At 40.6% G+C, this 25,287-nt stretch overlaps 1 protein-coding gene across 1 annotated transcript in view; it reads left to right on the forward strand.

Annotated features, from left to right (window-relative positions):
* The first annotated feature begins 793 nt into the window (after window positions 1-793).
* The window catches only part of DGKI (diacylglycerol kinase iota), a 114,575-nt gene continuing 90,081 nt past the window's right edge, over window positions 794-25,287 (forward strand). Inside the window, 12 exon segments of the mRNA XM_035894057.1 lie at window positions 794-901; window positions 7,586-7,672; window positions 8,958-9,053; window positions 10,896-10,978; window positions 12,444-12,504; window positions 16,079-16,192; window positions 16,757-16,894; window positions 18,052-18,130; window positions 21,822-21,877; window positions 22,743-22,805; window positions 23,029-23,102; window positions 24,606-24,717. Coding sequence (XP_035749950.1) covers window positions 809-901; window positions 7,586-7,672; window positions 8,958-9,053; window positions 10,896-10,978; window positions 12,444-12,504; window positions 16,079-16,192; window positions 16,757-16,894; window positions 18,052-18,130; window positions 21,822-21,877; window positions 22,743-22,805; window positions 23,029-23,102; window positions 24,606-24,717 — 1,056 coding nt within the window. The 5' untranslated portion in view covers window positions 794-808.

Below are 25,287 nucleotides of genomic sequence, written 5' to 3' on the forward strand. Positions count from 1 at the left end.
ACCAGTGTGTCTGACTGCAGTGAATTGATTTAGACTAGCACAGTTACCTGGCAAGAGTTAAAGGTGTAAATTTTCTTGGACTCAGGAGAAATTTAATCCTTTCTTCCTGCTTATTCTAGGGCTTTCAGCAGAAATTCTCCTTCCATAGTAAAGAGATTGTGGCCATCAGTTGTTCCTGGTGCAAGCTGGCGGTAAGTGGACAATACTCAGGGAGACTGGTAGCAGCATCTCTTAATTGACCACACTGCAAGCAATTTTGTTTCTCCTGGCTCTCAGGGTTCCCTCTCTGTGAATCACCTCCAGTTTTGCCGTTTCTGTTCCTTTTGCTCAAAGACACCATAACTGCGCCTGGTTGACACCAGGCCTCTAGCAGAAGAGTCTTGCATGATGTAGTTGCTGGCTACCTCCCATCAACGCCCTGCCGCTACTAGCTCAGAGAGCCAAAGGGGTCTTAATAGACACAGCTGCTCAAACTAGGTTGTGGTCTTTAATCTGTGATCTGTGTCTAAGTAGATGTGATTGATTTTTGGTAGGGTTGTTTTTTTGTTGGGGTTTTTTTGTTTGTTTTGGTTTGGTTTGGTTTTTTGCAAGAAGGCATGGCTAGGGAAGATGATTTTTAGTTTTAAGTTCCTAAAACTCCATGGTGTGAAGGACTTGAAGATGGCGGATTTCGGAACATTGCTCCAGTTTTTGTACCATCACCCTCCTCTTCCTCTCCATGCTTCCCCTTTGTCTTTGTCTTTTTTGGCCTTCTTATTCACTCTATTCTTTTCCTCTCTTCCAGTTTCACAATAAAGTCACCTGTTTCATGCTACATCACATTGAGGAGCCATGTTCCCTGGGGGCTCACGCTGCTGTCATCGTGCCTCCCACCTGGATCATTAAGGTGAAGAAACCTCAGGTAACTGCATGCTGAGGTCTGTTTCTGAAGCTGTATGGCTGCGCAGGGCCAGCCTGGCTTTCCCGCTCGGTACTCCTTCACTAAGGCATGCTTGTTCAACCCTGCCTCTATCCCTGAAACCCAGCATACATCCATGGTGATTATGAACCTGTATCCTTCCGCCCCTCCATCCAGTCCTTCAGTAGGTTTACCTGTTTGGGATGATTAGCAACAAACGTGACTTTTGTTCTGAGCAAATCCAGCTCAGGTTTGTTCCTCTAACTGTGGCTTCAGTGAGCACACTGCAAGAAATCCCCTGTGTTGTAGGCAGTCAAGCATGTTTCATTAAATAGAGCTGAGCAAATACAGGGAAAAACTGTTCACAAACATTCACTTGAAGTTTTTGTAATGGATATGATATGGTTTAGACAGGATACTGTCTTGTGGTGAACGCTATAGGGAGAGAAGGTATCCAAAAGAAGTGAGCTGGCCTAAAATTAAAAGGGGATTCCCATCATGCAAGAAGTATTCTGTACTTTGAAAGTTTGTTTTCACTCTAGGTTGAACTGAAAGAAACAAACAAACACACTCTGACCATATCAGGGAGCCAGAAATGCTGATGAAAGCTTTATTTCAGAAGCATGGAAACAATATATTTTTTTTCTGAAATAAGTAGTGTCTGGGACATTGAAACTTCCCACTCACATGGTCTTGTAATTTTCCTTCATGGACAATAATGCGGGTTTTATCAAGCAAGCAGCGATGTGCAGTTCTTATATTCGGGTGTCCATCCTTGGGAAGTGACCCAGGGTTTTCTGGCTCTATATCCTGGTTGGCAACAAGAAGCAGAGAAGTTCAGGCTGTCTGCACGGCACTAAGACACAAACAGTCCCATGCAGCTGGAAAAAGGTCTGAGTGGGGACACTGGTCAGTTTTTAATTACAGCCAAGTGATATAACTGTCAGATTTGTGTGGGAGTAGCAATTCTAAGAAGCTGGATATTAAAGACAAGAGGGGGAGAAAAAAAAAAGTACAGAATAATCAAAAAGTCAACTGAAGAGGCCACTGTTTCTCCTTTAGGTACAGAATAGGCAAGGTCCCTAGCCACCTCTCCTCTGAGAAGAGAAGGTTTCTTTGGAGTTTGTATTTTTTCTCACACTCTTGCAGTTAGTTTTACTCCAGCCTCCTCCAGAGAAATCTTTTTTTTTCTCACTTGTTGAACAATCCTTGGCAAGGACTTAATCTTCTTGGCTAATTTTCAGCACCTGTGTGATATTTGGCACAAAAATGAGGCTGGCTCCTTTTCTGTGTCCTTAAAGAGACCGTATGACCCATTAGTCTTAAGTCTTTTTGGTCCCTGGGCATCACAGCAGATTCCCTGGAAGCTCTGTTTTGGGCATTAGCTACAGAATTGGTAACTTCAAGGGTTTGTGGTCTGGAAGTGGATCCATGGGCACCACTAGGAAGGACTTCCTAACTGTTGCAGGGCAGACCTGGAAGCTGGGTACTGCCAGGGTCCTTGGGCATCTTTTACCCTAACCATTTGGCTACAGCTAACCCCATACACATTGGGAGAAGGGAAATAACTAATCTGAGAACCAGCGACCTGTGGGCAGAGGTGCTACCCTCCTCCTAGGGCTGATAAGGAAATGAAATCTTTTTTTTCACCCAGCATATTTCCAATTTATTTATTGTTCAAGTTGTTTTGTTTTTTTTTTTAATGGTGATTTAAAACAAAACACCCCCCAAAACCCTTTCATATGCCTTTGAGTATATTTTCTTACCAAAAAAAGTAGATTATTGAATTTTTTATATCATTTTATGGCTTACCAAAACTCCTTTTTGTGAGTTGGCAATACACTGCAGTCACCATTCTCTTAACTGAAATCAGGAAAAGAATATTAAACCCCAAAATATTAATTTTAATAAAAAGAAAATACATTAATAACAATAGATGTATCAGTGTCTGACCTTACTAAAAGAAACCTTTCTTTGGTATTTTTAATTTTTATTTCATTTAATTTTTATTAAATGTAAAAAAAATTGACACTTGTAACTTGCTTTTGATTTGGCATTTTGTAAAAGCGAGGTACCTTCCTTATAATATTTTTAGAGAAGTTTTGTTCTTGTCCATTAATTTTTCAGATAAATTCAAATTAAAAAATATAATCCAGTTAATTATAATTAATAGGAAAATGCTTTTAAATAGATGTTTAAAATATTATACTTTAAGAAAATGTTAGCTTTGTGTGCCTGAGTCATGAGTGGAGAGGAAGTAGTTCAATATTCACTCTCCATCATGTCTCAAGTCCTTGAAATTTGAGGTCAGTAGCATGTAAAAACTTTATCTTGAGTAATTGAAGCATTAGATAGATCAAAAAGATATTTAACACAGACAATGGGCATATTCCCGTGAAACTTCTTAAGAGCACCCCTCTCAGTGTTAGCTCTGGGGAATGCATCTTTATTGCTGTAGAAAATACTGGTGCATCTTTCAGATGTGTTTTCAGATTTTTGGCAGAAGTCTTGTGTTCTTTTTTTTTTTTAGGAAACATTTCCTCCCCTTCTGCTGTTTCTGGCCAGCTCTACTTCTGTGTATTATGACCCTCTTCACCCTATATGCACATTTGGTAAATACTAGCAAATATTGACTGCGTTCAATCCACAGAATGCAAACAAAATGTTCAGAATTTTTTCTTAATTCAAAGAGTAAATAAATGTGTAGCCAGCAATCTGTTTTTCACATATTCCACAATCGGAATAAATTTGGCTAAAAGCTGCCTTCTTACAAATTATTTCCTCAGCTCTAATTAACTACTCACATTGGTCACAGGCAACTCCTGAACTGAATTCCCTACTCATGAAATTGGTTTTAGTGGTGCCTTCATCCTGTTTGCTGGTTGTTTCTTTTAAGCAAATAAGATGGATTTTTGTAGCAAACCTTGCCCTGATTTTTATTGCTCTTTTTATTGCTACAAAAATAGTTTTCCATGCTCAGTTTGTACAACGTGGGTCACCACCTTTCAAACATTGCACTTGAATAAGGATTGCACTCCTCCTCTGATTAGCAGCAATGCTGTGGTAATAAAACATTATGGTGTAATTGGTTAAAGAAAAATCTCTGCTGACAACCTACATTCTAAATGGGGAGATTTTGCTTCTTGCAAGCAATTGATTGCAAGATGAAGAATATTCAGAATGGTTCAAATAGCTTTGGGATTGGTGGTAGCCCTGTATGTAATGATCCATTTACATGAATGGAAAACTTGCGGTATTTATTTCATATTTGTGATGTGAGCCACTTCTGTAACTTCTTTACTGATTTCCAGTGTTTCTGTACCGTGTTAGCAGCACTTTGATACCAGCTCTGATTTCCTGGGGTTCAAATCAATTCCACCTCCTAGTTTTTGAAAGCAGGTCGCCCCTGTTGACTGGTGGTATTTTGTTATAGGTGAGGTTTGGTAGCCCAAGTGGTGTTAGCTTTAGGAATGGACATGCTATACTTATGTTGTGGGAGAATAAGGAGGATCTGGCTGATTCCGTCTGTTTGGGAAGGCAAAGGCAGTAACTGTAAAATTCCATTTTTTTTCTGTTCAAGGTGAGTAAACATGGTGTTTCCTTCTCCTTTGAGGACCTTGAAAAAGTGCTAGTGAATGTTTATACTTCTGGGTTTATTTCTTTATTTCCTCAATCGCTGAGTGCAGCTGGCTTGTCTGATTGTGGTTTGTGAACAACCAGAAGGAGGTCAAGATTGGCCTTCCCAGAGACTGTTCCTTATTTAGTCATTTGAAGCCCAGCATGCTAAAAGCCTTTGAAAATTAAGGCTGAAATGTTATAAAAGAAAAGGTTGAAAGTGTCTGTTGGATTTCATTGAGATAGTCTGTGGCCCTCGCACCAGCCAACACCGAACTAAAAGGACTCCAATTCTTCTGTTCATCTAGCTAAGCTTGCTTAGAGCTGTAGTGACCATGCAATAATACTAAAAAACTCTCTTTAAGATGGACAAACTGACATCCACACAGGAGAGGTTTCCTCTCTAGAGGCAAGCTAGGACATACGGTGCCTATTTAATGGTATGCTTTGCTATCAGGTACTTCACTGAATAACATTATACGTTTCTAAAATACTCACCACCTTTTTATATGGACAAGGTAGTGTGCATCCATTTCTTCAGTTTAATGTGCAAAGACTGGTGATTACTATCGGCTGTTATTCTTCTGCATGTTTGCAAAGAGAACCTATGTATGTTTAAGCAGCTTTTTTGCCTTTCATCTGCTATGGACATGAAAGTTGCAATCATTGTGGCAAAGCTTTAGGTTCTCTTAACACTATAGGTGTAGGCATGTTTTTTAAAAAAAGTGAAATAACATAGTCGTGACATAGCATATTTTATTGCCTTTTTCAGTGTGTAAATGAAAAATGTTATAATAATGAATGAAGGCTTAGATTAAAACTGTTTCTTTAATATAGATGTATGCCACTTCCCACCCCACCCAGAGGCAAGAAAAGCAATATGTTATAATGAGAATTAGTGACACCTATCTTTAAGCCTTCTTTAAATTATTATTTTTTTAAATTAGTCAGGATTTTACTAACTATCTTTGCCCTTTCCAGAAGAATTTCACTGGGCTTAGGTCCACCCATTATGGAGGCAGAAAACCAAGTATAGTCCTTCTTCCAGAGGTACAGTTAAGTACTTGCCTAGTATAATCCCTAACTTGAGTTAAACTACGATTTGCCGGCAGAATTCACTGCACTTTACCAATAGCATAAGTATTTTGAATTTTACACCTGGAGAGACTGGCGCACAGGGAAAAGGCTTGATATGCCTGTGACATTTCAGCAGGCCACTGGCCAGACCGTGGATAGACTAGATCTCCTCTCTCTCTCTTGTGTTTTGCCTGCTCCAGGGAGGGTCCTTCAGTAGAGAATGGCTGCAAAACTAGGCTAAGGCCTCCACAGGAGGCAGCTTTGAGAGTAATATCCTGTACCTTTATATTGACATAAAGACTTTTGTCTACAGTCAGTCTGGCTGCTGAGGGAGGGCAATGAGAGACCGTGCAGTCGATGTTGCCGATGCACTTCCATAGCCAGTGCAGTCTTTGTGGTTTATCATGCTTTCAGGATCACTTTGTATCAGAGCACTTCTTTAGATGGTCTCTCAAAATATGGTCTAAAAGGGCAAATGCCCTGTAATTGCTCTGCGGAACCATGTCGTCTTCAGTATTTTCAGTAAGCACCCAGGCATGGCTATGTCCTGGTCCACAAGGAATGTTGAGAGGTGACAAAAAGCTTGGGAACTTGTGCTCCATAGCAGGCTTCTCTCAGTTTGGGTGAAAAAGGACAGTGTCTTTAGGTATTTGAGTTAAATAGCTGTTAGTTTTTCTTAACTTCTCAGAGATGTGAAAAAATTAACTTCTGTATCTTGTGTGTTGTACTGAAGTCTTGAAATTCTGGAAGTGGTTGTTAGGTATTAAATAGAACCTAGTAGCTAATCTTGTTAATGTTGATTAGCAAGCAGGATTAAGGACAGCCATCACTGCTTACAGATTTGATGATCCCTGGTCATTGACTTTCTTCATTAGTAGTACAATTTTGAATAAGGTCAGGACAGAAATTAACTTTTGGATGAGCTGAGTGGATCTTTCTTCTTGAAGCCAGAAAAAAAATCAATAAACTTTCTTCTAATTCCCTCTGTTACTTTATTTACTGGTGACGGCTAGACTAGAAGTTGAAATACTAAGAAAATATTTACAGTATTTCCTGTAATACAAAATTTCAATCATATGGAAAGGGTTAGGGATTCTTGCGAGTATGACTTCAGTTACTGAATTAAAATAATGAAAAAATAAAATAAAATTCCCCTTTTTGGGCTGTTCTTATCACACCAGAACGCCTTTTGGTTCAGTATCACTGAGCAGGCTATGGCCAGCCTGGAGAATAGCTTTGATGCAAGTCCTGTTTTAATAGGTTCTGTAAAACTACAGGCAGTTCTATGTTGTTTGTTTTTTTTTTTTCCCCTGTAGTTAAGTGATATTGTTATTTAAAAACAAAGCAAACAGAAACCCCACAAACACTCCTCTCACCCAAATCCTTAAATGTTAACAGTTCAGTTTGTTCCTTAGCAGACGATTACACAAGTTTCTTGATAGGCTGGAACTGACTCCACAGTGCCAGCATCATATGCCATGGTGGCCTATGTTATGTTGAGTCATAATGGTTGCCAGAGCTAAAACTTGTTGTTTTCTTTCCTAAAAAAAACATGAAAAATATCTCATTTATCATGTTTTTTATTACATCTTTATGCAGGTGGTCTCCATACCAGGAGACGAGCCTGATTGGGCAGGAGACTGGAGCCCCGAAGGGGAAACGGGCGTCTCCTACCCCTATTGGGAGGGTTGGCAGGTACAACATGTGGTGTTATGTGAGTCTATGGGAGCATCTGATCTTTTTGCCCCCTCACAGCGTGGGAAAGTTTCCAGTTCCAAAGCACCAGTCTGGTCTCCGTGTGTGGCTTTCTCCATAAACGGTGGTGTGGAAGTGTAAAGCATGCAGCGCATGTAATTTAAATCTTGAGCATGTGCCAGATACTCTTATCATTCTCCAAGTGGACATGCATGGAAGAGCTTCGTAAAGGGGCTCTGTCTGGGCCTGTCTTCTAAATTTTGTTTTGCTTTTCATGTATTCTTTTTTCTTTTGATGTAGAACTCATTAAAGACTTCAACGCGGCGAAAGAAGAGAACGTCTTTTAAAAGAAAAGCCAGCAAAAGAGGCAATGAAGTAGGTATTCAAGTGCTTTGGAAATCAGGCTCCTTTTGCTTAAATGTCTAAATGCAGACTTTAAAGTTTAATTTTTTTTACTGAAGTGCTTAATATTCTTTTCCCCTGGAAAATTCCATGCTATCAAATTTGTTGTGAGAAGAGATCAGTTTTGATAAAACTTGTATGAAAAGTGTTATTTGCTGAGTAGATTATTTTCAATAAACAACATTCCAGACTCCAGAAGGACCAGCAGCCTAATGAAACAGCGTTCCCTTGGGATGTAAGAGACTCGGCTCAGACCCTTGGTTTCTACTAGGCAAAGCAGGGTGTGAAACTGGGGTTGTGAAATCCATGGTGAGTGCACTGATGCAAGGGTCTGGTCCAATTTGAGGGTGTCTCTCTCAGGAGACCTCATGTTCTAAATATTCTGTTTGTGTGAAAATTGACATTGGGCCACAGAGAGGGAGAAAACAGGCGAATGATCTGATGGTTTGATTAACCATGCAGCTTAAAGAAGACCTTGTTTCCAGACCCTGCTTAGTGGTTTAGGTATGTAGATGAACAACAGCCTCATGGGGAGAATCGTAGAATGTTTTGGGTTGGAAGGGACCTTTAGAGGTCATCTAGTCCAACCCCACTGCAGTTTAACTAGAGGTGGAGGGAGGCTTGCCTCTGCACAGCCAGAGCTTTCTGATTAAGATCCTCACTTAGGTAGTGGGAGAAATGCAGACCAGAAACTTGAAACTGTGTCTGCCACAGCCCAGGAGAGTGCCCTCAGTAGTGGGCTCTCTGGTGTCCTGCAGGGATAGGGAGTAGGAAGGCAAATAGCTTCCTCATTGACATGTCATGTTTGACCTGTGACATTTGTTCAAAGGTGGGAGGGCCAGCAAGGCCAAGAATTCAAGAGTAGATCATCTGCCACTACGTGCTGATACAACTTGACTGTCAGATGGAATTAATGAAATAAGTAGTTTATCTCATTCTATTTTTCATTGGAAAATTGTTCCTATTGGAAATAACACTTCATCCGAGACATTATTAGTCCTGTGTGAATAACTGTTTTTTTAAGAAATAACTTTGAGTGAAATTTTAAAATAGTTTTGTGCTGGCCTGAGCGATTCCCCTCCCCCCCATCTTCTTACTCGATTGTCTCAGCTGGATAAATTAGTCCCAGTTGAACACCCCATTAACATTGCTGTACTGTTTCCAGTACCTGAGGTAGTTTTGTCAGACCTAGGTTGGGTCTCCTGCACATGTTATGCCAGGGAAACATTCATAGCTTGTACTAAAGCTGTTTCTTGCTTCTGTTTCTCAGGATAACAAAGGTCGGCCATTTGTGATAAAGCCGATCTCCTCCCCACTCATGAAGCCGCTGCTGGTTTTTGTCAATCCAAAAAGTGGAGGGAATCAGGTAAGAATGTCCAGGTCACAAAGTTTTAGTTTAACAACAGTGTTTCTGCTAATGAGAAGTTTTTGATGCGTCAGGTAGGAAGAACTCTATGCAACTGAATTGTGGTCCTTAGAAGAGGTCCTTGCTGTTGAATGCCCTTTCCACTTCAATGGAATTGGATGGGTGGAATGGATACTTGAGTATTTAAACAGTTGTACTCCTATCTTGAGATTCTTGAAAGGAATCTAAAATGGTAGTTTGGAGGTTTTCAGAAGACATCATCTTTTCACAGAAAATTCGGATTGCCAGTGGAGTCTTAGACTATTATCCAAGAAGTGATTTAATTTTACTAGAAAAGCCCACTGAAATTAGTGAATGTGAAATGACACATTCTTATGGCATTTAAAAAAAATCATTCCTGTGGTCTTATACTGTACCATAGAGAACCAAGTTTCAGTGGCTAACATGATCATGCAGCAGACTTCTTTCTTAGGGTTCTTGGAATTAAAGCGTATCCAAGTGAAAGTTTTGCAGATTAGTTCTGCCACTTTTTGAATATCAAATAATCTGAGTGCCTTTTGATAAATAAGGCCTTCTAGTTGAAAAGGAAAGATTGATGTAATATATGAGGCCTATATTGCATGGGGAATAACATAGCCGCTGCTCACTTTCTCCTCTGTTAGAAGAATTAGGGAGAATATCAAATGAAACTGCTAAGACTCTGATTTAAACCAGGAAAAAGTCAGTCCTTCTCACAGTGTGTAGTTCAGCTGTAAAACTCCTTGCCATAGGATGTTGTGGATGCTAAAAATTTACATATAGGCTGAAGGAGAGATTTGGAAGAGGTGACCCTGAAGGTTACTGAAGTCTTGGCCCCCCTCTGACTGGAGAGTTCTATGAACTGCAAATAGCTGAGGCTAGGGCAATACCTACAGGAAACATCACATTTATTTTCTCTGTTCTTATACATTTTCCTAGGCACTTTGGCTACTATTCTTGTTTCTCCACTTAGGGGAAGGTGTCAGATGGAAGAGCCATCCCTCAGAAGGGGGAGCTATTGAAAATTCCTCACTTTCACACCCTAGGCTATGTCTGAAAAGTATTCTTGAACTACTTTGAAGTACAAGCTGGCCCCATGGGGTTCTTAGACCTCTTCTGCCAGTAAGAGATCCTGCCTTTTTGTGTCTGGGCAGAACTTGAAGGAAGAGACTCAGTTTTTTGGAATATGAACCCAAGAGTTTCAGAAGGCAGAAATTATATCTATAGGTTATGGGCTGGCCACACTGCACTGAGTGAGGGAGCATTGGGGCAGCTGTAGACTAGAGTCCTTGGCTCCTGCTTCATTAGATGGTAGAGGGCTACAGTTATGGGTGTTAATGGTGGTGATGATGGAGGTCAAAGCAGTGCCATTGCTTGGATGGTGTGCATGACACTGTTCAATGTGACAGTGACTTTGCCTACAAGCTTGTTCAACTTCTTGCTGTTGTGGATAGCTGAGGGTAGTGTGGGATAACAGAGATTTCTTGTTGCAGGTGGTGAGAGGTAGGAGAACAGGTTGCTGTGGGAGCTGAACCTTTGGTCTGACCCTGAAGGCCTGTTTTTGTGAACCAATAATGATCTGTTGTGTTAAATTTAGTCTATATGTATACATGGGCCCCCTGCCCAGATTGGTGGGTTGCTATTCTTTAGAGCAATCATCTGCTGTGCCACTTTCTAGTTTGTCTTTTTCTTGATTTATGTTTGCATTGTAAAGCACAGAAGAAAGAAAAGCAGTCCAAATATAGTGAACATTGAACACTATTATTTCTAATAATCACAAAGCTATTCATAATTTCCCTTCCTTTGATTTTTCTCTTTTCCCAGGGCACCAAGGTTCTCCAAATGTTTATGTGGTATTTGAATCCACGCCAGGTCTTTGATCTCTCTCAGGAAGGGCCAAGAGATGCGTAAGTTCTTAAGCCTTCAGTGCTGCAGGCCATAATTCTTTTCTTATCAGGAAAGCAGTCAAATGTCTAGCTTGGATAGATTGGTACACTGCATATTGGGTTTACATGTCCAGGATTTGGTAGTGGTGGTGGGGTGGGCTGCAATGGGGGCTTCTGTGAGAAGAGATCAGGAGCTGCCCCCATGTCAGACAGCCAGTTCCAGATGGCTCCAAGACGGACCTACTGCGGATCCCACAGTGCCTGACCATTCCCTAGTGTGGCTTAGCATTGCAGTGGGGTGAGGCTGCCTCCAGATTTCCATACGTGACAGCAACATGCAAGTACCTCTGCTTGCTGAGTAACCAACTCAGCTTCTCTGGGCAATAGTTATGAGCCTCTTCCAGGGGATGGAGGACCTGTCTTTAAAGGGATGATTCTCACTGCTGAGGGTTAAGAGACCATCATTCTATAGTATTTGAGATAGGCATACTTGCTTTAGTCAACCATCTGTTCAGCAATACTTTCACAAGTTAGGCAGCACAAAAATATAGTAATCATGTAAAATCAAATATTTACCTGTATAATAACAGTCCAAGTATTTGCAATTCATACTTATAGAGCACCCAAGCCTTTTATGCTGAAACGCCTCCACTGCTGCTCCCCTCATGATGTATAGAAACTTTAAAGTATACATACAGTTTTCAGAGTTGTGTAATGGAGTTAAATGAGGATTAGGCCCTCTGGTCACTCAGCTCTTTACGTGTGAACATACCCCTTCCATTGGGAGATATTTTATTACGCCTCTCTTTCATGCAACCAAAGGAACAAGTCTTTAACGGGTGCTTTTTTTGGCTCTCCTGTTGGCATCTTGGATCACATATCTAGAGAAAGAGCTCTTGTAGATGTTATTGCCTTCTGTGGTGTTAAAGAAATACAGTTACCAGCTGAAGGAACTGTCGTGTTCTGTGTGCCTCAGAAATGGTAGCTCAGCAAATCCTGATGAGGAACATTAAATTTTGTTTAAAAACCTCAATGTTTATATTTGTTTGCTTTAGGATAAGAGAAAAATGGAGATTTATGTCATCGTCAGAGGGAACATGAGTATCTGGCCTTTCAGATTTAGCATGGGAACATGTGGAACTGATCAAATACTTTCTCAGGAGGTGCTGCCTCACCATGGAGGAAAGCCCCATTTCACATCCTAGTGGCTGTGTGTGTGTGTGTGTGCGAAGATGAGAAGGGAGCCACAGGGCTCAGGCTGGGTTGGGGCCTATGGCACTGGCAGCTGCCAGGGCTGATGCTTTCTCACTGACGAAGCTTATTTTTCTTTTTTTAACTTTATTTTTCTGCCTTCACCCACACCCTTAGTAATGAATATTTGAAAACACAGTAAGTGGCAGTTGAACTGTCACTCAGCAAAATGCATTAAAAGTGCCTGCATCATTGTTCTGTCTTTTTTTTCCCCCCCTTTCCCTCCCCTGGCCAGGCTGGAGCTGTACAGAAAAGTGCCAAACCTGCGGATCCTGGCCTGCGGTGGGGACGGGACGGTAAGTGGCTGGTGCCTGGCAGTCCTGTGGTCATCGCCAAGAGATTAAATTCCTTGCAGTTGTGGGTTTCCCACCTCGCAATGCCTGTGGAGCCAGATAACATGCTTTATAAACTTGTGAAATCTACTTTTTAAAAATTTTCTGTGTGGCCTGGTTTGTGTAGTGATGAGGCCAGATCTTAATGTCCAAGGTCCTGTCTGCTTTATGCACAAAAGACCTAGGCAAAGCTTAAAAAAAAAACCCACTAACTTTCCTGGCCTCCTCTCACAATTTACACACATCTGAGGGTCTAGTAGCTTAAGTCAGTGTCTGGGGGCCATTATATCTTAATTTCTGCTTCTTCCTGCTATCGTCTCCGTGATGTCTGAGTACAGTCAAATAGGGTCCCCTCTGTGCCTGACGAAAGTGAGTTTCCCCACTTTCTTTACCAAGCATCTGTAAGGAATGACATTGCATTGGTCATGCTGCTAGCCTGGGATCTGGCAGATCCAGGGTCAGTATTTTTCTTTGCTACTGAATTTCTCTGTGTTCTTGGATAATCGAAAAGGGTCAGATCTTTAAATGATTTAGGCATCTTCGGTTGGAGACGGGCTGTGTGGTTCAGGACCTAGAGACCATGAGTGCTGATGGAGGCATTACAACCTCATTACTCTTTCCAGTGTTTAGGAATACTGTAAATCTCAGTCTGTGCCACTGAGTGCTTAAATACAGTTGAAAACTAACCTTTAATCTCTGTGAAGAACAGTTGCCCAAACATGCACTTGATAATAGTTGTAACTGTAAGTATGGTAAGGAAAATGCATTACTGGTTGCAAGGTGCAGTGGCTGGCCAGGATAGGTATAGATATATGTAGATATTTAGGGCACAGGGAGGCTTTTTTTTTTTTTTTTTTTTTTTTTTTTTAAGGGAGCTGAACCAACCCTCAACCCATCTCTGGTGGAGTTTCTGGGGGAACTTTCTGTTCAGTTTCTGCAGGTTCTTTTCAAATGCCAGCTGTAGGGGTTATTAATAACATTGCTTCCTCTGCAAGAATGAGATAAATATGTGATTTGACTACTGCCTTGCTGGTACCTGGGACAACAAGGTACTACCAAATTGTGAATGTTCCTTGGGAAACCTGCAAGGCATTGCTTTAGCAGGATCACAGCTGCACAAAAAGAGTTTCAATCTGTTTCTGAAAGTCTTTGCAGCTTCCATCTGAGGAAGCCGATATTTTAATAGGGGGAAAAAAAAATCTTCATCCTGAAAATACTAAAATAGAAATGAATGCAACAACATTTGAATCTGCCCATCTTTTGTGTTCCCTTTGCTGAGCAGTACAAGCGACAGGTGGCAGCACCTTCTCATTAGTATGAGCAGCACTCTGCTATTACCTTTGCTGCTGCTCAGTTTGAAGCAAATTAATATCTAGTTATTCCCAAAGCCATTACGTCTAGAAATGAAAAATCTGGCTCAAATGGACTTAGTGAATATTCAGTGAGACCAGATGTTACCTTGCATTATTGAGGTGAATCAGAACTTATTGTAACTTTTTCCATCATCGCCGCTTGCTGTTCCTTTCCAGGGCATAGGTGGAAAGCTTTGCTTTCAAAGCAGTCAGGAGCTTCCTGTTTACAGGGAAATTACAATCTTTGTCATCCTTGATTGTAAAACTAATGTGCAAGGTTTAGAAAGGACCTCAAGTTAAATAGCAATGTTGTACTTATAAATTAGTAATTTGAATTTTCTGTTTATAGTTAAAAGTGTTTACAAAAGTGGTAGGTATTGCAATGCTACCTGCACTAGTGGGAGGCTGAGGCACAGATTTGTGGATTAAGTCAGTGGCAATGGCAAACGGCTGATGACAAAAGACTCTTTAAGGAGTCCTGGCCCTAGTGAAGTTATCGGGACCATTCTGTCTCCTGTTGCCAATACTGAAGGATAGATTTTTTGAAAGGTGGAGGATTACTTATCTCTGAAAATCTCTTAAGGACTGTACTTGGTCCTACCATGGTGCCTGTGATAGATCTAAGTACCTTTGGTGACTTCCAAGTTCATGAGAGTTGTAAGTGATTCAGATGACGGTTGTCAGACAATGAGCTCTACTGTGGGTTCACATCCCAGATGAATGCTTTAATAATTATACAATTGGTTATGATATATAACTGTCTGATAAATTCTATTTATACTTAATTAAATTTCTTTGAGATACTTGGGGAAAGACATACCCTAGAATACCAAATAGGGTGGTGGTTGCTATAAGTATCAGGCCACCCACTCTCCAGTCCTTCAAATTCAAATTGTGGTTCCCAAAGCCCATGTTATTCTGGGTACCTTTTCTGAAGTTCCAGTTTTATTCCAGTTTGGGGTAAGAATCTGTTTGAAATCATAGTAATGGAGAGCTGAAGTCAGGATTTCAGTTTTATGTCTTATTTAAAAGCTCACATTTCCAGTAGAGGCTGCATCTTTGAACATTGGCATCAGGAAAAAATAGATCAAATTTTATCTTATTATTTTTTTTTCTTAAATTTTTATTTAAAAATGCAGCACAGGTTCTTTCACAGATTTTTTTTTTAATTTTATTTTGGTAAAGGTGAGAAATAGTTTGAGAAATAGTCCTATTTTCTTGAAGCAAGAATTTCAGTCACAAAGAGTTTCAGAACATTTTCAGCAACACTTCCTTACGCCCTTGGAAATTACCATTTAATGAAAACAAAATATTTTACAGTAATTTCTTACTTCTGGCTAGATTTCTATTTCAAAGTCTTACGTAGTCCAGAATAGGGACAGAAGAGAGAAACAGCTCTCCAAAATAACCAATAGTTTATGATACAAAAGAGACAGATCAATTGTTCCAACCTAAAGACTCAACACTGAGCATTAGGGTTTGTCTTTTATTCCAGTCTTTTAGTCTTCTATTTAGTCATATACATGTGTGTGTGTGTGTGTGTATGACTAGAATATATATATATATCTTATGCTTTGTACTGAGTGAAACAATTCGGCACTAAGGTCTCTTGTCTGGGGAATGGGACACTCGTGGGCAAGTCCATGCTTGACTTGATCTGGACCCTCTGTTCCAGCTCCAGGACATGCTCTGAGATAGCATGCTCTTTTAATGTCTCTTTCACATCTTTCCTGACAGTTGTTTACCTTCTTTTAGCATAAGGGCACTTTAAAAAACTTATCCCGAATCATCCATATTATTCTTCACTCATTTTTACATACAGTATTTTTCAGAGCAATAGTTAGGCAGCCTTAGCCAGGTGTAATTCTATGTGTTTTCATTTCCTGCTTAAAGAACAGCAGCTTATGCGCTCCCTTTCCTCAGTAAATCTGTGTGCTGTCAAATATAGCCAGTGTTTACATCTCACTGCTTCTGCTTGCACAGGAGTTTCATCAAAACTGCTGTACCTGTTCTCCAAAAGGTGAAACCTCAGATGGGGCAGTTGTAGAGTTCAGATACCCTCATTTTTCCTTCTGCTTTTTGTTTTAATTGATCTTCTCCACAAAGGAGTTACAATCAAAATATGTCTTTTTTCCATCCCTTTTAATCTTTCAGACTAACAGTTCTCTGCATTTCTCATTTTATAGGTGGGCTGGATCCTCTCCATCCTTGATGAGCTGCAACTCAGCCCCCCGCCTCCTGTGGCTGTCCTTCCGCTTGGCACTGGGAATGACCTTGCCCGCACCCTCAACTGGGGTGGGGTAAGCACTGACTAGGGTACCCTCATGCGCAGGCTCTCAACTTGCTGGTCTGACCTAGTTGTGTAGTAGGGTGAAACTTAATTTTGGCTAAAATATCAGGCAGGGCTGTATCCAAGGTCTGCTTCAGTTAGGCACAATGATTTTGGTTCAATTTCCAGTCTGGGATCTCAAATTACTAATGATGTAGTTGTTGCAATAAAGGTGTACGTAGATGTATCTGGTATTTTAGGCCAAGTAATGAGGACAATAAGCAGGCTTCTAATTTAAGCATAGTTTGAACTTTATTTCTCTGTATTTTATCCTTGACTACACCACTGGAGTTTCTCCAGGCAAGGCAAACACACTTTGAGTTCCTCTCCTTATGGTCTTACTTTGCCTGCCCAAGACTTGTGTACCTGAGCAATGGCTTGTTAAAATGATTGCTATCTCAAAATCTAGCAATATTTTGAGGTGTTCTTAGGAACATTTGATCTGGCCTCTATGAAAGGAGGGTAGCTGGCAAGTGACTTGCTTTGCTTTCACTATCCATGGCTGATACGCTGGTGACACTCCCTCTGCTGTCAGGGTTACACAGATGAGCCAGTGTCCAAGATCCTGTGCCACGTAGAAGATGGGACCATTGTTCAGCTGGACCGTTGGAATCTCCAGGTTGAGCGCAACCCTGATTTGCCACAGGATGAGCTGGAGGATGGGGCACGTAAGGTTAGAGCCTTCTTTTTCCCAGAGAGGGAATAGGATGCTTAAAACCATCTTTGGGTTACACCATAAGATGCACAAGTGGGGAAGCTCTAAAACTTTTTAATTCTTTAGTTGCATTGCTTCCTTTTGCTCTCTTCACGTGTCAATGCTTCCAGAGGTGTGTGAAATGTATTATATACCACCATTTATTTGTGTTTGAAAGTTCAGATATTGAGCATTTATCTCAAGAACAAAGTCCTGGCAAAAATCCCTGGTATCTTATCTGAAATATCATTGGTTTTTTTTTTCTCTAATTAGCTTGGGGTGACAGGAGAAGCAACCTTGTGACAACCTAATTCCTAAACAACAATTGCTAAACACAGGATGTAGAATTTTACTCCTTAGGATTTTGCTAATGAATACCAACTGTTCCCTACTTTACAGCAAGGAGTAGTGTATTTTTGTATTTAACTTCTTTGTGTGTGGGTCTCCATGTGATCTTGATAGCTGAGAATGGGAAAATTTTTGTGAGGGAATCACATTTACAGTCATATGTCATTTGGAGATGTTGAAAGTGTTACAATCATAAAAAAAAAATTATTGTGAACCATTTTCCTCTTCTCAGTTATAATTTCCAGCTTATCTATTGGATGCTACTGTTCTCCCTCCACAACTCCGCTGGGCACATGTGATGAGGAAGAGGCCAGATGTGAGCTTTCCTGCCTCGTGCATCCTCAGTAGGCTTAGGGCTTCTTGTCTGGGACTTGCATTGCTCCTGATTATATAAGAAGCAGGAAAAACACAGCTTGAGTTTCATTCACCGTGCTGAGCCTGAAGTGCCAGCAATTAGGAAAACCTTTGTATTGATGTGTTAAGTGGAGCAGCATTATGGGAAATCTCGATGACAACATAAGGAACCCTTTGATATGTTTACAAAGACACATGTATGATCATCAAGCACTGTAGATGTGTTTGTGTTCTTTAGGCTTTTGTATCTGATTATCTTTCACAAGCTATTACTAACCTTCAGAGCAACCTTCTACATACGTTTCCCTAATATATTCCACTTTCTTCTTCTTAGGTATTAATGAGATGCTAGATTTAAAATAGTTAATTCCTGGTGTGTCATGGAATGTTTCATTCGTGCTATTTTTACATGTCTTTTTATTATCCAATTACAGCTTCCACTCAGTGTTTTCAATAATTACTTCAGCCTTGGATTTGATGCACATGTTACACTGGAATTCCATGAATCTAGAGGTAATAGGAAGTTTTTATTTCCTTAGTCTTGGGAATGGGCAGTTATTTTATGAACTACAAATGGAGTTGGATTTAACATCCTGTTCCTATAATTCAGAAGGAAAGCTGGAACATAAAAACCCAAGATACAGACACAAGTAGGAAGAAAGTGATTGTATCATGAGTTTCCAAGGGACCTTATGAATTTAAAAATGAAAAAAGTACAAGGAAAAATGGCATTCACTGGAGAAAAAGAGCTAAAAGGGGAGCTTTTCAAAGTTTTTGATCTTCTAAAGGAGATACCACGTACAGATATAAAGGAAGTTTATGCTGATGCAGAAGTGTCAGACTAAGAGCGCAAAGAAAAACAAGAAAAAGTCAGGTGCCAGTTTTCCCTCCAGTGTGGAGGTGGAGGGAGCTGCGAGGCTGTGGAAGTAGCAGGAGGATAATTGTGTTCTCAGACTGAACAGCTGTTACCTATGGATGAGTGTAGCATAATGTCATTGGACTTGGTACTGACCCAGAGTGCCTCTATGCGACTGAAAGGTTTTAATGAAGTCCACAAAACTGTCAGGAGTTTGAGCTGTTGTGGCATCTTGTTTGTCCCCTTGCCAAGGACAGTTACACCACCCCATACAGACCCAAATGTGGCTTAACAGGTGGGCTTTGGGCTGATGTGAATTGCTCCATTTGTATGGTTTAGGCAAGCCTGCTTGTATAAAGAAACCTTTTCCAATTGCCTGTATTCAGCTTATGGTGATTTCGGCTTCATGTGCAGGTATTTTTTCTAAATGACAGCCTCCCTTATCTTCACTTTTATACTACCAGAGTGTCACTTCAAGATGAAAAGATAGCACTCTAATGCCATGCTAAATAAAGAGCAGGATACATGATGGAATGAGCTAATGCATATTTAATAATGTTTAAGACTGCTTCAAGCTTTAGGAATAATAATGAGGGGCCACAAAAGGGCACAGGAATGAAACTATGACAGCTGTATGCATTTTTTGATGAATGCATATCACTATGCATTGCTAATGTGACTGTGAATATACTGTATAGATGAAGTGCACAGCTACTTTCTCACTTAATGGAGACATTACTTAATAATGAAGTAATGGAACCCTATAAAGAATAGATGTTATTCCAGAGATGCCAATGTTTTAAAAATTTACATGGGTGAAAAAACACTTGGCAGAGCAAGCTGTGTGTCTGTGAGTAGGTATGTGTGGCCAGGAGAGCTTTTCATAGCACAACTGTCTGCTCTTACAAGTAATTACTGCTGGTGTCTTCCTCACCCTCTCGAATGCTAAAATATACAAATGAGTTCTGTGTTTCAGGAGAGAAGAACTTGTAGCCTTGGAGGTGTTGCTGGTGTGTAGGTTTTATTGTGTTTCATGTGGAATTAAGCAGTGCAAACCAGATTTTCATCTCATTTAAAATTGATGGCAATCCAGAGAAACTCGTAGCAAAACTTAAAGCACTTTCATAGCTGTTGCACTTGGTCCGTTAAGAGAAGTGGTTGTATGCAGTTGCTTATGTGGAGCTATTGTAATCACATGTAGTATTAAAACAAAAAAACCAACCATGCCCCCCTCTCCCCCTGCTAAACAATAATAAATTAGATTGATTTGAACTCAGCCTATCAGGACATTTTATGCAATAGAGATTGGTCAACTGTTATATTTAGAATAAGCAGTGATTACAGTGTCTCAGAGGAACATGTACATGAATGTGGCCTTTTCCATGGCAACCTCTACACTTTTGCTTGTGACTAATCAGATTGAGCCTTGAGGGTTGGCTCCAAGCCTAACGTATTTAGCTCTGCTTCTTCACGAAGTGTTCTGGGTAGCAACTCTTTCCAGAGTCACAGTTTCCTCCTTTGTTATCCCTGTGCTTTGGTGGATCAAGGGAGATGCAATTTACTTTATCCCTGTTGATGTGCTGTTTGCTCCCTCAGCTCCCCAGGACTGTTCACTTACAGGAACCACCCGCCCCCACCCTGCACACACACACAACAACGCTCTCCTTTTCCTCCTCCCTTGATGGCTTGAGAAGGGTGAGGGTGGAGTGATCCTTGGATATGCAGTCAGCAATTTACTTCTACAATTGAAATTGCACTTTAATCGATTTTAGGCTCTATTCTACATTGCAGTCCTCCCTCCCTTACCCATGCTCATCTGCTGTGTCAGAGGTAGGAGCAGTTCAGTGTGTTGAAAGTCCCTAATCTCGGAAAGGCTACTTTTCTGATTAGCCAGTTCCGAACTGGGGCTTTGGTTCTGGTCAGTATTTGTTGTAAGATCCACTTAAGAGTCAGTGCCCTGGTGGCTGCAGCCTGGAGCCATCGGGGTTAACCACATCAGGGAATGTGCAGCATGGGCACTGAGCCTTCAGGAGCCTCCCGCTTCTTAGCATGGGATGTTGAGAGTTTCTGTAAAGAACTGTGAGCTCAGTAAGTGAGATGAGATTTACTTACACAGTTAAATTAATTGTTTTAAGAAGAGGTGGTCCCAACTGCGTTCCAGGCTCACCCACAACACAACAAGTGGATGATAACAGTAGCTGGGCAAACAATCAAACAAGAAACACAGGGTAAGCAGCTCATTCATACAAAGTGGTGCCTTGTATTGTGAGGTGCAGTGACTTCAAAGGGAACTAGAAACATTGTTTCAAGTGCTCATTTGAGGAAAAAGTAATTTGGAAGTCTTCATGCCGGTGTGATGCTTTAGCCAGGACTAGCTTGATACTTGGATGTTTTCAACAGAGAATTACTAAGCAAGATGGGTGGTTGGTACTACCACTGAATACAGTGTCCGAAGGGCTGCTTCTGAAATCTCAGGATGCCATAGGATAGTAAAGCAGTTCCCAGGGAGGCACAAGAATGACCTGTATTCTGGGAGATTAAAGGAGCTCCATTTAGCTTATTGGAAAGAAGGTTAAGAGGCGATTTAATCACTGCCTATAAGTATTTACTCAAGGAGAAGATATCTGATAGTTGGGGGCTCTTTAATCTGACAGAGAAGTATATTAAGATTTAGCAGTTGGCAGTTGAAGTCTGAAAAGTTCAAGATAGGGAAAAAAACCCCGCACTTAGTTTAAGTGAGAATAATTAACCATTAGATGTGCATTACTACTGGACTATTAAAATTCTCCATCACTTAGAGTCTAATCAAAATGAAACAGCTCTCTGAATAGGCTTTAGAGTAACCACTTATTTTTTTGGGTAGAGATGCCTATTCCTCAGTACCGCTTTGCAACACATTAGAATTTGTCTGTTTCATCTTGTAATTTGCTAATGCTTTACTCCTGCTTCAAAGCATGGGTTAGTTTTTCATGAATTTCTAATAATTCTTAAAGGTCTGTTCTGCGTTAGTAGAAATAGAAGTCTCACAAATGGTACTGAGGGATCATAAGATAAATAGTCTGAGAGGTGCTGAATTAACTGATTGTATTCTTGTTACCTCTTTGCTCATGTTTCCCTAGCTTTTCGCTCCATAGGAGAGGGGAAGAATTCAATATCAATGTTTGAAGTCTGATAGCAGATAATGGCATAGATGGGTGGCTCTTGCACAGGAAAACTGTGTTTATGTTAGTGCACATCACTCGGTGAAAATATTAAAAGCACTATAGTGCTGGCAGGGAATGTGAAGGTACAATGCAGTCTACCTGTTTTATTAGGGTGTTCATATTTTTCCTTTTTATCCTTTCACAGAAGCAAATCCAGAGAAATTCAACAGCCGATTTAGAAATAAAATGTTTTATGCAGGGGTGAGTTGCAATTCATCTTACAGAATGATGCTAACTTAGTTATTTTAATGTTTTCTTAAGTACCTTCCCCTTCACTTTCTCACATCAGGAGTTCATGCCAGTTCATTTTGCCTGTTGCAATTTAAAGCGCACATGTACTGTTTCTGGCAATGCCACACACATGTGTCTGCTGGAAAGTGCCTGAAGCACTGTTTTACAGTGCTTAGCAGGTAAGAGAAATGCTCCTCCTTTGCACATAGTATTAGTCACATCTTGCCCCTGCTGCTTCTGCCTTATAAGTTTCTCAACAAACTGCTCTGCTTCTTTCAGGGTTTGGGCAGCACATTGATATTGACTTTCCTAGAGAAGTTCCCCAAGTGTTAGCCTGTATCTTTGTAGATTTGAGGAGCAATCTTGGATATAGGGTCATGGGGAGTGGAGGGCAGAGACTGGCTATCGGGAATGATTTATTTTTATACGTGAATATTCAAATGAAATTACCCACTTCTGCATTCAGGAGGTACATGGACAACACTTTATTCTAAAATGCGTTTATTAAGAGAAACACTAATTTGGTAATGCGTGACATATAATGTCTTTCTGGATGATGACGCCCACCATACCCATGTGCCTTAAACATGGAAACACATATGTGAGCAAGAATTTGCAGTTAAATCCTTGGGTGCCCAAGGACCTTCTTTGGTTAACCTCTCAAGAGGAGAAGTATTATGATTTTTTAAAAAAAAGTCATCTCTCCTGAGAGCAAGAAAGAACAGGTTTGACAAAAGGATGGCATACTGGTAATTAGCTCTGTGGTGGGATAAGAAATTAGGAAAGAGAAGAGAGGAAGCGCTGATGACAATTCCTGCACTTACTTCCATTGCAGGCAGCCTTTACAGACTTTCTGCAAAGAAGCTCAAGAGATTTATCCAAGCATGTCAAAGTTGTGGTAAGTATAAGAAATTGTGTCATAGTATTGTGGGAAGTGGGGGGGGGAATGGCAAAAGAGTGAGGTGAGAGTTTAATGGCTCTGTTACTTTTCAGTTTTGAGCATGACATTTGCAACACATTCCAAGGAAAGTCTTGGGAAAGTTGTTACAAAGCAGCAACACTTCTCTTGTCTGTGGCTCCATTCAGCAATTTCTCTGTGCTCTGTCACTTTGGCTTTGTAGTGTGATGGTACAGACCTGACTCCAAAGATCCAGGAGCTGAAGTTCCAGTGTATAGTGTTTTTAAACATACCCAGGTAAGCTCAAGACAAATGTTTGGAGTTACAAAAGGAAAAAAAAATAATACCTACAGGTTGTCCTAGGCTGGGTGGATGTGCAGAAAGAGTATTGCCACTCTGCTGCCTTCTTGAGAGCTGGGTGCTTATAATGCTGTTAATTAGCAATAGGGAATGGCATCTGAGTTCAGGGTGCAGCTAAACCATCCTTTAAAAAGTTGAATATCCTGATACAGAGATAGTAGAAATGATTAACAAATACACTTTCAAAAGTCATGCACCTGCAAACAAGATAGTAAAGACACAGATGCCTGGTCTTTCACTTAATTAGAAGCAGAGTGTGAAAAAAGAAGGGCGGGGGGAAGAAGGATCAATATTTTTCTGGTAAAGAAACACAAAACTGTTGAAAAAAAGTACTGTTTTTTGACATGTTAGAAGGTCTCCCAAACAGAAATACAGCTGTATTCTTAGAAGTTGTCTATCTCCTGCTCTCTAGAGCAGCAGTCTCCAAACTTTTTTTGACTGTGCATGCCTATCAGTAAAAAAATTTTTGAGCACCACCCCAATATATGTATAATTAGTCATGAATTAAATACTTGTACTACTGTGCTAATATATTACATATATTATAAAAGATATAAAAAATAGAACTTAAGAAAGGATGTGATAAAGATGAAAAAACCCACTATTTTTATTTTTTTTCCTTATTTATTAAAAGTACAAACAATATTTTCCTCACACACCCGAATTGTCTTGTCAGTTGTGGATTTTTCTTGCACACTCCCTGTGGTTCATGCACCCCACTTTGGAGACCACTGCTTTAGATAACCTACCACTTGGCTCCACATGCAGTCCCGAGCACTTGATTTTTTCAGTCCTGCACTGCAAGTGCAAGTACTGCAAGCTTTTACTTGGTGTCACCTCTCCAAAGTTCCCCCTTCTATCACTCTTATCACAATTTTACATCCCTTCTTCAATGGTAGGAAGGACAGAGGCCACAGCTGCATCTGTTCCTGCTTCTTATTTCTCCCTGCATCCTCAAGCTATGAAATGTTTTGCATTCCTTATGCTGTTACAGCTTCTGAGCCAGCAGTAGGGAGAAAGAAAATGGATCCCCAAGGCTAGAGCTGCTGCTGCAGCCCCATGCCTGCCGAGCAGAGGGGGTAAGCAGCTTTCTGGCTCCACAGCACATCTGCAGAAAGCAAAGCAAGTGGGGAGAACAAAGTGCTGCTGCTCTGTTATCTATTTCCTGGTGTTTCCCCATTTTCCTCTCGCAAAGGAACCTGCTAAAGATTATGATGGATCCATTTATGGATGGTGTGCCAGCTTGGAAACAAGAGACAAATTTTCCCTTTTGTCCAGTCCTTGCCAGCATAACTTTTAACTGTCCCCGAATTGAATTCTGGAATGGATATCTGGATACTTCTGGAGGGCAGCGGAACAGGCTAATAGTCAGGCTACTAGTCAGGACCCATCAAGGCAAACTGCTTTCTCAAACCTTGCTTTCCAAACCTCTTTCTGTAGGTATTGTGCTGGCACAATGCCCTGGGGAAACCCTGGAGATCACAGAGACTTTGAACCTCAGCGCCATGATGATGGCTACATTGAAGTCATTGGGTTCACCATGGCCTCACTGGTGAGTATAGTGCAGGTGTCGCCTTCCCCGCGGCTGCTACCGGACTTGGTGAATTCTGTGGGCAGCCTTACAGAGTGCAATGTTGTCCTCATTTTTGAAGAACCACCATGATTCCCCATATTCAGTCAGCTAAGGCCAAAACATGCTCTGCTATTAGGTTTTAAATGAGGGGGACAAACAGTAGTTTTCTAATAAATGAAGTGATGTTTAATAATAAAAATGTACTCCTTGCAAAATACGGCTAATTTGCATGTGCAGTGCTCCCAAATTAAATGACAAGATTCTTACAGTAGAAAAAGCATGCATGCATGTTTTTACTGTAGGAATGTTCTGTGGTCAAATAGTTACTGCTGTTTCTTTTTAGCGTTTGCGTAGGTCAATCTGTGGCATAAAAGTTCAAATTTTTTTGTAAAACTGGTTACTGGAAACAACTATGAAATATTATATAAAATCATATGCCCATACAGTTTCCATATGCCCACTAAAAAATGTTGTGAAAATTTAGTAATAGCTGTGGAAAACTTCGTAATATTTCTGGCACAAACGCAATCTCTTTTTGTTCTGCTAGGG

The sequence above is a fragment of the Egretta garzetta genome, unplaced genomic scaffold (assembly GCF_000687185.1).
Source record: "Egretta garzetta isolate BGI_Z169 unplaced genomic scaffold, ASM68718v1 scaffold180, whole genome shotgun sequence".
In the NCBI taxonomy this organism is placed as follows: Eukaryota; Metazoa; Chordata; class Aves; order Pelecaniformes; family Ardeidae; genus Egretta; species Egretta garzetta.